The 14,282-nt window shown below is 36.8% G+C and overlaps 1 protein-coding gene across 1 annotated transcript; it reads right to left on the reverse strand.

Moving 5' to 3' along the window:
* Positions 1 to 966: 966 nt before the first annotated feature.
* On the reverse strand, positions 967 to 6,386 carry LOC109035375 (uncharacterized). The gene is made up of 4 exons (XM_019048983.2): positions 6,229 to 6,386; positions 3,564 to 3,783; positions 2,296 to 2,513; positions 967 to 1,481 (listed from the first exon to the last, which is right to left on the reverse strand). The coding sequence occupies exons 1-4, from the start codon at positions 6,280 to 6,282 to the stop codon at positions 1,134 to 1,136; spliced, it is 840 nt and encodes a 279-aa protein (XP_018904528.2). The 5' UTR covers positions 6,283 to 6,386; the 3' UTR covers positions 967 to 1,133.
* Between the last annotated feature and the right edge of the window lie 7,896 nt (positions 6,387 to 14,282).

Consider the following 14,282-nt stretch of genomic DNA (forward strand, 5'->3'; position numbering starts at 1 on the left):
AGTATCAGTCACTATCGATGCACGAATCAAGCGTGCCTTGAAAAAATTTGAGCAATACAAATGACATCGTGAAGTGCCTCAGTAATCTCGAAAAAAACCAGAGGTGCGAGTAGCTTAATTTCCAGTAAAGTTCCCATATTGTGCTATTAAACTAAAATGGTTTCACAGAATTTTTAAAGCATGCGGTATGGTTTAAAACAACGAACCAATATTTTAGACATGCCAAATTGATCAAATTTGCCAGTCCTTAGCCTGGAAAAAGTGTGAAGGAAATCATTGGTGTCATCGTATCAGCCGCGCGAATGGGCTTGCGACTTTACTGTTTGGTCGCTAAACTGGACGTATTTCTGCCAAACGGAGCTATGTGCATTAACACATGAGCCCTGAGACCCATAAGAATATATGCATAACAGGGCTCACGTCATAATGCACATAGCTCAATTGAAAGACTGGGCTTTGTCGATCAAAGAATTTAAAAAAAAAATGTTAAAAGATGGACCCGCTGGAGACTTTAACGAAAGGAACAAAAAGACGACCAAAGCTCGAAAGCATGATTTTTGATAGGTATGGCATTTGGGAATGGGGCTTTGTTGATCGAATTCATTCGACCAAGGTCTCAATAAATTAAACCCACTAGATATTTTAACGCTGGGAAGGGAAGAGCTTCAAATGCGATTGTCAGGTGTTGTTTAAGGACAGGGCTTTGTCGATCAACGACATTTGACAAAAACGTGATCATGTTTCCCGTGCTTCAGCCGCTACGCCTATTTTCTTAAGTGGCGAATAGACTCGGGCAAATTTTTTGCGATCTGATACAGTACACTTTTCGGAGTAAAATTTGGAATATACTGCATTTGAAAAAAGCGAGCTAAAAATATTTGAGCGCAGATAATTATTGTCAATTGATATTTTAGTCGAAAATAATTGTAACAATGCACCGGTTTAAAATTAAATCGGAAAGGCCAATTCAAAAATTTAGATTAACTTTATTTTCATTTCATATTATAATGTTTGTTTCTTTTTTCTCCAAAAATTGCGAAGGGTTATCAAACGTTACGTTTCGGTGAAACGAAACGGTATACCGTGACCGTAAGTTTTCCTGTGTTCCTCAACATCCCAGTTTTTCATCAAGATCAGTCATCCTCATCAGACCGGTCATCGTCCCAGTTTTTATGAGTGCATCCCAGTTTTTCACCAAGAGCAATTACCATCCTCAACAGTGCTGCCTTTTCTTCAATGTTCATCGATTTTTGGCCAATCTTCATGGGCTCTTCCAGGTTGTCCTTGATGATAAATGCATCAGATAAAGTATCAATTACGGTCTGAGATGCGGTCTTGATCAGATCCATCTCGCTGTTAAATAGTTTCTCCGCCTCTCTGCCCCTACGCGCAAAGTACGCTTTCCATTTGGTTAGGGTGATTGGCATCCTGCCTGTGACGGGATTCAATTGGCTGTCAGCGCGATCTTCCACACTCTCGAACTGCAAAACATGACGTCATAAGATGTGAGGTATTAACGGTGTAGTTTCTTACGTGATGAATCACGTTTATCCGCACAGACACGAAGCAAGCACTGTCAGTAGGGTACAAGTCCACATTTGGCGAAACGGAGATGATATAACTTTTGAAGCTGTGTTTTTCAAGCCGTATCCGAATGAATAAAGATGCGAAAATTAATTTTTAAAAGTCCTCCAAAGTTTTGAAAATGTTCGTTAAAAAATAAAATGGACAGATTAATTCAGTCAAAGCTCTTGAGACTATTGTGATGACCCTCCGTTCATATTAACTGTTCTTACCTGCAAATACAGTCTATGTTGACATCCTTTAAGTGTAAGCGCATAGACAAATCACGCAATTGACAGATTTAACCGATATCAGCCCGACTGTATTTGGGGCCCCATGACGGCCTTGGGCCACACCATGAAATGAGGGTTCCTTAAGGTCAATTCTCAAGTCACCACCCCCTCTCGTGCTAGAAAAAAGGCTGCTAGGGGAGGTCTCGATCACCCTGTGTGTAATAGTACAAGTTTAAATATTTCATAAAAAGTAGCTCTGCTACTAGAGTTGTGATGAGTCAGACTTTTGGTTTAATGGCGATTGAAGGTTGGCAACACGGTTTTGTATCAATTTAAATATATGTAAAATAATCGATTCTTGGTGAGACAGCTTTGCCTTGCTCAAAATCGATATTTTTACAGATACTAATGGAGGAAAAATCGTGTTGCCAACTTTGAAGAAGCGTCACTGGTTCACAGAATTCCCTGGATGGAAGTGATACGATTCATTTCACTTTACCTGAATTATGAGTTGATCAAGCTTTTGGAAACCGGGAGCCTGTGAATAGCTGTCGGTAGAGTCGGTCAGTTTTTTCAATTCAGGATCTGAAGGTGGGAAGAAACCTATCATATTCTTAGCCGTTGCTTGGTGTTCGCATATTTTTCCCTTGGCTTTTTTGTGGGCTTCCAGGATATTCTTCTTTGTGTAGTTCAAGCCCCGAGCTAGAGCTTTTTTCACTGGGAAGGGCAAAAAGGAAAACAAAATCAATCGACTTTGATCGCGACGGAGATCCAAGTTACGCTCCCAGTTGTTTTCTAAAATTTTGAATTCACTATGTAGATGATGAAAAATTTTACATACGGTAAACATATAAAAATTTCGATTTGGATCACTAGTGATAAGACAATAAAGTATTGACGTTATGAAAGAGTGTCGGGAATACTCGTTTTCAACGCTATCTAATGTGGACAGTTTTAACTAATACTCAAATCAGTCATGACTGATTTTCTCGTGAAAAAGTTTTTCATAATATTTTAGTTTTTACCGGTAACTAAGTACAAAAACCTGGCTTTCCGTCAAATTCTCTTAAAGTATTGTATGAAAAAATTAGAATTACAATGGCGCTTCCACTTCGAAATCTTAAAATGGAATGATGTTCAGAGGAAAGCCGGCTCTTTTCTCCAATATATAATTAATTGAGTGCTCAGTTCGCTTTTTCTTTTGTATTTCTTTGAAAATTATTTCTTAGTTACTCCAGAATCCAGCTCAACTCGAGAGCTTGGCAAATACCTACTGAGGAAAAACGTCGTATGAACTTTCGGGCGTTGCCAAATTTCCTTTGAAAATGCACTAATTTCCTGGTAAACTCATGAATCTTTTCCTTCAAATTTTTCAGATAATTTTGTTTGCATTTCCACCCAAAGTCCCTGAAAATTTCAAGGAAAAATATCCACAATTTTCCTTGAAAATACACATTATATCGGAGGAAATTTGGCAACTCTCGAATGTTTATACGGCGTTTTTCCTTAGCACGGCAGAACAAAGCTGTGCCCTGATTGCGAGTAATTCAAGAAAAAAGATGAAGAAGAAGAGGAATATATGAAAAAGGTAACGTCTGATGCAGTTAACTACACTGGGGGGAGTCTTTTAGTGCCACCCAGATCCCTCTTAGAGAGGCACCCTGTAGACTTCCCCTCACAGGAAATTCCAAGTTCCACCCATGGACACACTTAGTTCTATTTCGAACTACCCAACACATTGAAGACTGCAAGTGTTATGCGACTTACACTTCGGAATGGACCTCTGGCTTTGACCCCACTTGAGGGCTTGCCCCACGTAGGGCGCAACTTGCCCCTTGCGGTGGTCGACATCCGAAGCGATTTCCTCGTAGGTGTTTTCCAGTGATGACAGATTCATACGTGACAAGTCACTTGATGACAGGCTCACACGCTTCGACTCTGTCTGCTCTGACGAATCGTTCTGAGGGGGAACGCGTGCTCGTGCTCCCTAAAATTTCCAAAAAGGCATTGTACAACTTTTATTTTAAGACAGTGGAGAATTTGCATGCAAATTTTGTAATGATTCATCTGAAAGTGCTTAAAGAGCTGATTTCATAATTCTTTTCTCACACGGAGAATAGTATAAAAATAGATTTCAAAGTGAATAAATTCACCGCCCAGTGACGTCATCTGGCGACATTTCCCATTTAAACACACGTATTTTACCAGATTAGATCATTTTGTCATATCTACTCCAATAATTTTTCAAATCATGAACCAAGGGTATCCTCGCGTTCAGTTCACTCAGTAGTTTCCATTTAAACACGAAATTCATCAAATTTCAGACACCTGCAAATTCTCCATTGGACGTATATTTATACTAAAATGAACTATGTACATAAGGATTGCGTCAGACATAGTTCCTTTCGGCATAAATACGTCCAATTTTGATTTGTGTGCGTGGAGAAAAATATAAAGTTGCTTGGTGTGAAATCAAAAAGTTCTGGAAATTTCCCCGTCACGCCTGCTAAAATAGGCACATCTCAAGTTGGACGTTGAGAGCTCACACAGGGAATCGGAAAACTAACAGGTTATTGTGGTTTGCTCTAATCTCAATTGATTACATATTTAAAGTTTATTCCACACGTTTGCAACACCCTGCAATGAAATCAGAGGATAGTTCATACCAGCAGTTAAGTATCCTATATTTTTCCCTAAGATTTGACAAAGCTAGAAAAAATAAAAATGCAGTGCCAAGAGGTTCATCTTTTCAGCCCTTTAAATATTTTAGATATCTTCTGTAGTCAGCTAATATCACAGAAATTTTATTTTTCTATGGACGATGCCAAATATTTGCTTGGGACACTGACACATTTTCTGAGAGACCTCTAATTTTTTTTTTCTTCTTCAAATTTTCCGAGAATTTATTAGCAGTTTAATTGATCAGTACCTATCTTGAAATTTCGAAGAGAAATATTCTTAATTTTTTTTTCGAAAATGAAGATCGTATCGTAGGAATTTTGGCAACATTCGGATGCTCATACGGCGTTCTTTCTTGGCACAGCGGTATAACAAAAATTGAAAACGCCTTCAGTTTCTGCACATGCAACACGGATATCCTCACAGCAAGTATAGATGCATTCCACGTTTATTCCGATTGAGCTGGATTTTACAGTTGAGAGCTGATTTTTTGGCTCATCCATAAAAACACAGACCTATCTACACGATGTAGCTGATATCGCATGTGTTGTTTCTACTAGGGGCCAGAAATAGTGGCTTCCTACTGCAAAATATCCGATTGTAGTGCGCTCATCGGCAGAGGTGCCCTGCAAGGACCTTGCTCTACTTGTGCTCGTGAATGGCTTTAAATGGTCTTTTTCGTTGAACCTATTCTTAATTTAAAAATTTATTTTTCAAGAAAGCTTCTTGTTTTAAAGAGAAAATAACGTGAGACATAACAACATGGAACAATTTCCTCTCACTACTTGAACTTTTACCAGGAAAAGGTTGAAAGTTCTTAATTGAAAATTTTAGATTTTTCTCCCGATGACACGCAAGAATCAGTGTGAGTTCAACAGAACTTCCACGGTCGAGATCTTGTAAAGATTTATTCCTTTAAGGCAGTGCGAAAAACTTTATCCATTTTTATAGGGAGTAATAAAAATCTTAGAAATATATCATAGAATTGACGCTATCATCCAAAAATTAAAAACTTAAGACTTAGATGGACAAAAATCTTGCACCCTTTTGACGGAAGAATACCTTTGGGAATGCCAGAGAACGCTTTAAACGTAGATAATTTTACCAGCGTAAAGGCGAATAAAATTAAGGTCAAATGTCCCGCAGAGTTTTATAATTTTGAAAGAAAAAAATGAACAATACAATTTTAACTGCTGGTGAGGATCATATAATAAATATCGTACCCTTTTTCAGTGTTCAGGAAAAAGGTTGTTCAGTAGCCAAAAAAACCTTTTTGACACAAAAGAAAATAATATTTGCGACTAGGTTCTTGATTATGTATGATCCTCAGTAAATCTAGTTCTCAGTGCTAAATTTTGGACAGTACTTATTGCGGAGCTAGAGATCGCAATTAGGAATTTTAACTGCTATCATTTTTGGTTTTTTTCCATGTGCGTGTGCCGGTCATTACCATGGAAAGAGGAAATATTGGCAGCGATGTATAAATATATCTTAATAAAATTGAACAGATTGTGGATTGTCAATTACAAAGCAGACTACTCTAAAGTTAGATTAAACTACCGCCAAATTTTTTAAGTTTGAAGATTTTCTTTTACTACTTTTATTATGATTAGTCTAATATTAGGGTATCTAATCCTAGTTTTTAATAGGTTTTTTCAGTTTCTTTTTTCAAATTTTTCATTCAATTTCATTAACTTTTTTTCAAGCTCATCATAATCCCTAGCCGAAAGAAATGTCGAAGAGAGTCTCTTACCTCCAAGAGAAGTACGAACAGCGTCAGACAGAAAACCACTTTTATCACACCCATGGTTACCTTTTTGAGCAACTGGTACCGCAATTAAACCTCAGGGCTCTTATATAGGGATGTTCTGCGCAGCTATGACCTTGCTTGACATCGCTGCGGAATGACTATGTCAGTTCACTCGTCAAGTTGAATAGCGAGATTTCTATGTACAACTTTTGTTGCCGTGCTAAGGAAGAACGCCGTAAAAACCTTCAGGCGTTGCCAAATTTCCTTTGATGAAACACGAATTTCCTGGTAAACTTATAAATATATTCTTCTCAATTGTTCAGATAATTTTGTTCGCAATCTCGGGTAAAGTTCCTGAAAATTTCAATGAAAACTATACATAACATACCTCAAAAATAAACATTTTATGGAAGGAAATTTGGCAACTCTCGAATGTTCATACGGCGTTCTTCCATAGCACGGTAGTTCTATAGCCACGTTTTTACTGAGAAATATTACATTTCAAACCTTCTGCGTCACTTCGATTACCGTTAAAACTGTAATTTCAGCGAAAGCACAGTGACTAGAAAAAGTATAGGCTTTCCCTCGTCAACATTTGGCATTCGTACCCGACTGGAAGGGAAATTAAAATAAAAAGAAAAAGGAACAGAAGTGTGTTCCAATTTGTACTTGTGAGTAATCATCTGCGCACAGTGTCTCTTGTTATTAGAATCAAGAGAAAACATGCTTTTAAATGCTTTCGGACGGAAGATCGTAACTCTATTCCAAGGTTACAAAATTGACTCTAAACATTTCATTTTTTACATGAATAAGTCCGCGCAATTTTCGTCCAAGTTTTTTTTCAATTACTTATAGTCCAGGCAATAAAGGATTTTACCTTGCAAAATTTAGGTGAAATCAGGTTATGATTGATTCCTATGTAATTTTTTACGCTGAATCCGAATTTTTGGTTTCCCAACAAATTTTCCTTGTGCTAACTCCGGAAAATCGGAAAAAACCGCGAAAAATCACGTTTTTCCGCGGTTTTCCCGAGATATCTCTGTTCCAGTGCGATATATCGAGAAAATAGTTATTTCCAAAAATAAAGCTGATAAAATTTCCTATAAAAATGATCTGAACGTTTTTTTCATACGTCCATTAGGTAGAGTGCTGGAGCCGTGGAAAGCTCTAAAAATTCGTAAAATCGCGATTTTCCACGGTTTTTTCGCCATTTGAGTGCAATAAATTTGTATTTTCGCAAAATTTCAGGATAGTCTTACCTTAAAAATTAATGCTGCTTACTTTTAAGACAAAAATGATGCCAATTTTTTCATTATAGGTCCATTGGGAGCGGTTTTATAAAGCCGTGAAAAGCTCGAAAATCGCGATTTTCCAGCATATTTTCGTAACAAATCCGTTCCTGTACAAAAAACTCATTTAAAGTGACTTCAAAATTCAATCTTATAAAATTGTCAACATACATACGTAGAATTTGCTCCCATGGCGCGCCCTGGTGCTCTGCGACATCCAAACGCCAGGTGTGCTTATCTACGTAAAGGTTAGTAGACAACGAACGACGTAATAAAATAGTGCAATTTTCAACCTACTTAAATGATGTTGAAATTTCCTTGTATATCTGAAGAAACAACGGATATGGATTCGTCGAAAGTGTAAATAATGCAAAAAGTTGAAATTTAAAGAATGTATTGATACAAGTTTTCAATTATGCGAAAACAACTATAATAGTATCGTAATAATTAGATAAGAACTATGATAGTAAATATGTTCAATGTCAAGAAGTATAATTCAGATGCATGGTCAGGCACTCTGCTGACTGAATGTCCTGAGGATCTGAAATCATAATGAGAACTGAGAAGCACGGGTATAATGGCATAACCTAACATATTTTCTATCGGTGAAAGAGCTACTAAGTTATAAAATTGGGTCATGGTTTAAAATGGCAAGAGGAACGTAATTGTTGAATTGTTATAGGTGTTATCGGTGTTTTTTTCTTTCTTTTCTGCTATTTGAGAATGTTAATTTGTGCCTACTATAATGTAAATTTTCTCTGCTTAATCAACTCATGGAAAATCTATTGTAAAATTGATGGGAAAAATCTCACCTGCGTTGTCGTCATTGCCATTTTTGCAGTATTTTACGACTTCAGCACGACATCGTCTAAATCGGAGAACAGGAACTTCTGGTATGGATTTATCTGAATTTGAATTGCTCGTTTGAGCTTTTGCAACATCGTTTACTAAAATAAGAGAAACGTATGCCTAGGAAAATCTTTTGGTATTAATCTGAGAGGAGAACAATGATAAAAGCAACCTGTATTGATACGGTTCGCAGATACAATCGCGATTTTTCGCTTCCTTGGCATTTCAGGATCTTATTTTTGTTGTCGATGAGTATTTATCCATTGATGGTTGGTTCATAATGACGCTACAATTATTTGAAAATAATGTGACACTTGTGCAATTGATAGAGTAATGTCATGATTGCTGAAATCAAGGATATTAATTAAAATGATGATTTAAAATTCTACATCCATAGTACAAGCCTCCCAAAATTATGAGTTGTTCACGGGCGCGTGCTGTGATTACTCTCATTCTCGTTTTCTCAATTACCTAGAGTCGCTTCATTTACATCACTGATAAAACCGAAGTGGAAGAAACCGTGATTTGAATTTCTGCGGTATATGATGTCAATGAGTACATTTTTTTTAGCATCACTGGCCATTTCTATCAATTCAAATAAAAATAAAAAATTGAGTGAAATTAATACCTGCAAACGTCTCCGAACTTCTTTCATCTCTTTGGTCGTCCGCTGTTCTTTCTGTGAAAGATTCAGGAGTATATTCCATAAATCATCAGGATCATCTACGACAAGTTCCACGGATAAGTCCTCATCGAGTGCATTCTCACATGTACCATGAAAATTTCGACACATAATTGTGCAATTTAATCCACCGAAAACATCATCTCATTGAATTTTAAATTTTTGAGGTATTTTTTTAGCCCCATATTTTTACACAAGATGATTAATTCGCGGCTTAAAAGTGGAAAATCACAATTTTTCGCATAATTCTCCCAGCTACCCATAATTCTCTATGCGGCACTTTTTGACCCATGCTAAAAGCTTTTCACGTCATATTATGTGTTGAAAATTTTATAAGATTAAATCTTGAAGTCTCCATTAGCTGAGTTTTTGGCCCAAGAACGGATGTGTAACGAAAATATGCCGCAAATCTAGAAAAATCATTCCAGAAATTGTAGTAGTACATTCTTTAAATTTTAACTTTTTGCATTATTTACAATATGGATTTGTCGAAAGCGTAAATAATGCAGGATTGCACTATTACAACATCATTCCATCCATCCATATCCGTTGTTTCTTTAGATATACAAGGAAATTTCAACATCATTTAAGTAGGTTGAAAATTGCACTATTTTATTACGTCGTTCGTTGTCTACTAACCTTTACGTAGATAAGCACACTGGCGTTTGGATGTCGCAGAGCACCAGGGCGCGCCATGGGAGCAAATTCTACGTATGTATGTTGACAATTTTATAAGATTGAATTTTGAAGTCACTTTAAATGAGTTTTTTGTACAGGAACGGATTTGTTACGAAAATATGCTGGTAAATCGCGATTTTCAAGCTTTTCACGGCTTTAAAACCGCTCCCAATGGACTTATTATGAAAAAATTGGCATCATTTTTGTCTTTAAAGTAAGCAGCATTAATTTTTAAGGTAAGACTATCCTGAAATTTTGCGAAAATACAAATTTATTTCACTCAAATGGCGAAAAACCGTGGAAAATCGCGATTTTACGAATTTTTAGAGCTTTCCACGGCTCCAGCACTCTACCTAATGGACGTATGAAAAAAACGTTCAGATTATTTTTATAGGAAATTTTATCAGCTTTATTTTTGGAAATAACTATTTTCTCGATATATCGCACTGGAACAGAGATATCTCGGGAAAACCGCGGAAAAACGTGATTTTTCGCGGTTTTTCCGATTTTCCGGAGTTTAGCACAAGGAAAATTTGTTGGGAAACCAAAATTCGGATTCAGCGTAAAAAATTACATAGGAATCAATCATAACCTGATTTCACCTAAATTTTGCAAGGTAAACCCCTATTCTATCCTCTATTGCCTGGGCTATTACCTATAGCGCAAAATCAGAGGAGAAATACCTAGGCAAAATTATCAGTCAGAGATGTTTAAGATTCTCCAAAAATGTAGTATTGCGAGTTAATTTGGCAACATTGCAATTTAATTACGTTCTTTTGTGAATTCGGATGTATTCACACAAAATCGTCGAAAAGTAAAGCCCTGAAAGCTAATTAAATCAATTTTTGGACTGAATAGACCACCAAAGCACCAGAAAAGGTGCGAATTTGAGCATTCTCATGCATGTTTCCCGACGACTTTGCGTTAAACATGATTTCCGCAACAATAATTACTGACATTAACTCCTAAAATGTTCGATATTGTTCGTTATGTGGACACAAAAATCCCGCTTATGAAAAACAAAAGCTTCAGCGAGTCAAACTGGTCACTAAACTTTATCGTAACAGTCTCTGTTGTATAACAGTATGACAACCTCCGTTTCGGTGCTCGGCTTAGTTTATGCTAAGTTGACACTTTAAACAACACAAGGCTGAGAAGGAACAATATTCGATTAAGTAAAAGTAAAGTAGAACCATTGAATGCAACTAATCGTGCTCATAAGTTGCTTATATTGCATACACTTAAAATTGAAGGAGCTTTGGGATTCCTTGCGTAGGGCCAAACGTTCCACTTTTATCGTTGGAAACTTCTACACTCGCGAATCGCGGCCTTTTTGAGATGTCGTGTGTGAAGTTAAAGCAAAGGCAATGAAGAATCGCAAACAGTGTCACTTTTGTCATCGATATCAAATAGATCTGTAGACTTCATACCTGCACGTTGCGAGGACAAGCGTAAACAATGGCCATGGAGCTTTGTACCATGATTTTTCCTCTAGATTTTATTCACAGAGCACCGAAAACTTAAAATATTTGGGCTGTGTTCAAACTCATGGTACCTATGCATTCAAAGTACAAAAATAATAATTAAAAAAAAAAAAAAAAAAAACAAGCTCCAACACAATGTGTTGATAAGGCGCGCCATTAACTCGTACATATCAACCCCTTTAGTTTTCATTTACAGAGATTTCAAAATAGGCAAGTAGCACAACAAGAGAATTCATACGATCCAACTCTTCGACGACGCACTTTGACGAGACCGTGTATTGTGAATGTAAAAAGCCATTCGAACGAGTTTCAGTTTTTTGATCTGCCCCAAGCAAAACCTTATCAGATTCTTAAAGAAAAGTGCTTCGTAATAATTTAAGCGAAGAAAGAAAAAATTTTGTCGAACTCCTGAAAGACTCCTGAAGTCGATTTAAAGGTATTTTGGGGCTAAAATACCCAAATCGCCGGCATTTTAAATCCCGTTATATTATTGAAAAGAAATTGACTCGGTATAAATGCAATTGCATTAGATATGTCTTGATTTTGTTATTTTAAACGTATTTCCATGCAAAGAAGTTCAACCATGTCCATGCTTTATTCATTCATAAATTGAAAGTAAGCAATCTACATCCCGAAAATCTACCGATTTGCCGTTAAAAAATTGCAGAAACGTGATATACCAAGTCGATGCACCCACTCGTTGAATTTACCAACCAATTTCGTGAGTGCAAATATGTAAAAATCAATATGCTATAGTCATTTTCGGTGCATTTACTTTTCATGAAACAATAATAATTTCAATCCCGAAAAACCATCAATTTTCCGTATAAAATCGAAAAAATCGAAATGTGTCGACTCCCTGACGTGAACATTGGATTCTACGTGTAAAAATACTCACGTATCGATATGCATATCAGAAAACCAGAACCAGAACAGAAGCCATGTGTGGACACAGTTAGCAGTCCGCGGCAACATCCATTCAACAGAATAATGGTAAAAATTAGATAGGATTTTAGCCGCTTTGCCCGCCTCTCCTCGTTATTTACAAACCGTTCCTATACTCATCTCAAAATTTTTCTCAGAGCTTTGTGTTATTACACAAACTGATTGCGGTGGAGTTATTCCCTCTGTTGTGAGAATTTTCAGCTTAATGCTGAGTTTTTAACGCACATTAGCGGAAAATATTCCAACATACTGCTACTTTGTGTTATTATCACCTTCCATTTAAATCCCGGTTCGATGACCGAATCGGCTGCCCAAAAAACAAGCCATTTTTGAAAGGTTCTATGAGAAATTCGTGATATTATCGGCTCTCGGGAAATCACCCCATGGCTATAATTGGTGGTATAAATGTTTGAGTGCTTAAAATAATCGTATTCAAGAAACTAAGGCATTAAACTATGGAGTCAGTTTCTTTTTAATAATATAACGGGATTTACTACCGGTGATTTAGCTATTATAGCCCCAGAATACTTTTAAAGCGCCTTTACTTTCCAGAATCTTGACGAAATTTTTTTTTTTTTTTAGCTTAAACGACTTAAGAGACACTGTAGTTAAAAAATATAAAGAATTTTTGATTTTGACAAAAAAAAATGTTCGTTCAGGCACACCGTGTATTGTATGGAGTACTGCTGCTATTCAAACCTCGACCTTATCTTCAGGTCAAAATTCTTACAAGGAAGCCCCTTGCAAGAGGCGAATTTTTTGTAATTTCTCCCAATTTTTTCTCCGTTATATAATTGAATTGCTTGTCAAATTCTGAGGTCAATTATATTTAATTGTAATTTATACATTTCTTTTTTTCCCTTCATTTTATTTTTTGTCTGGAGAAGTTTCGTTGATTTCCTCGGATTTCGAATACTGTAACTTCTCTTCTATTCGGCCGATTTTTATGAATGAGACCTCTTTTAATTCGTCTTTTAACGGAGAGTAAGGAAAAAATTGCTAAGTACACGCGAAACAATTTTTTTTTTTAAATTGGACGAATCCTAGCGTGACGGTGAAATGGTTAATCAAGCGTAAAATCAAGGGTGAGGGTCCGGGTCGGGTCGCTCGGGAGGACAAAAGTCACTGCCTCGGTGTCGGGACAGAGGTCCGGTGTGCGGGGAGGAGAAGGGTAAGTGGTTTTCTGTAAAAGCAAACTGATTTCTGTATGTGTTATGGTTAGCACATGGTCTAAAGAGTTTTGAGGCTCATCACAGATTGCACTTACGTCTATACTGCGTGGCCTTCCCTATCAGAGGAAAGGTACCAACTTTTGAAAAGCCTAACAGTGATGTGGAGATCTGTCAAAGCAACGTTATGAACGAAACGGAGGAGTAAAATTCTCATTCCTAGAGTGCCGGCCTGGTCAGCCATCCTCGAATCAGTTCGCTTGTTTCTGCTTATATATGCATATTTTAAATCAGCGCGTCGCATTCTCAGGCTATTTTTGAAAAATCCAAGTAACGTAGACTCTTGGTATTCACTGCACATAAACTAGAAAGCCCCAGAATGAGAAACAACTTTAAATCATAATTATTGACGGATAAATAAACTTTTTACATGCTTTGGAAAATCTCAGAAGTTCGCGGTAGTCACTTTTCGGTAAGGAACTAAGGGACTCGGTTATTGTATCGAGCAGGGTTCGAAACGATCGCAAAGGCGGTATACTACGTATACGCGCCAAAAAAATCTTGCAAAAAAACTTTTGGTACCTCCTCATTATGTGTCGAATAAAATAAGCGGCTCTCTGATGTTTGAAAATAGTGTAGAGATTCAGACTGAATCATCGTTATGATCTTCGCCTAACTAAACGTCGCCAAACTAAACGTCGCCTAAACTATTAAAATTGAAAAGTTCTTACTTTCCGATTTTAGTCTTGATGAATTCTACTTAATCATGTCAGGCTTCATTTTCGTGACTTGGTTTTGTGAAAAAAGCCAATGCGAAAATGAGAACGTGATAAATGAAATATACAGAAACTTCCTGTCTTGGCAGAAATAATCACCCCCTAAGCACTCTAAAATTTATCAGTTATACCTGCTGATGTTTAGGTGCCTATTATTTTATGTTTCTCAAAAGAGGAATAAAAAT

This window comes from Bemisia tabaci, chromosome 7 (genome assembly GCF_918797505.1).
Source record: "Bemisia tabaci chromosome 7, PGI_BMITA_v3".
Classification (NCBI taxonomy): domain Eukaryota; kingdom Metazoa; phylum Arthropoda; class Insecta; order Hemiptera; family Aleyrodidae; genus Bemisia; species Bemisia tabaci.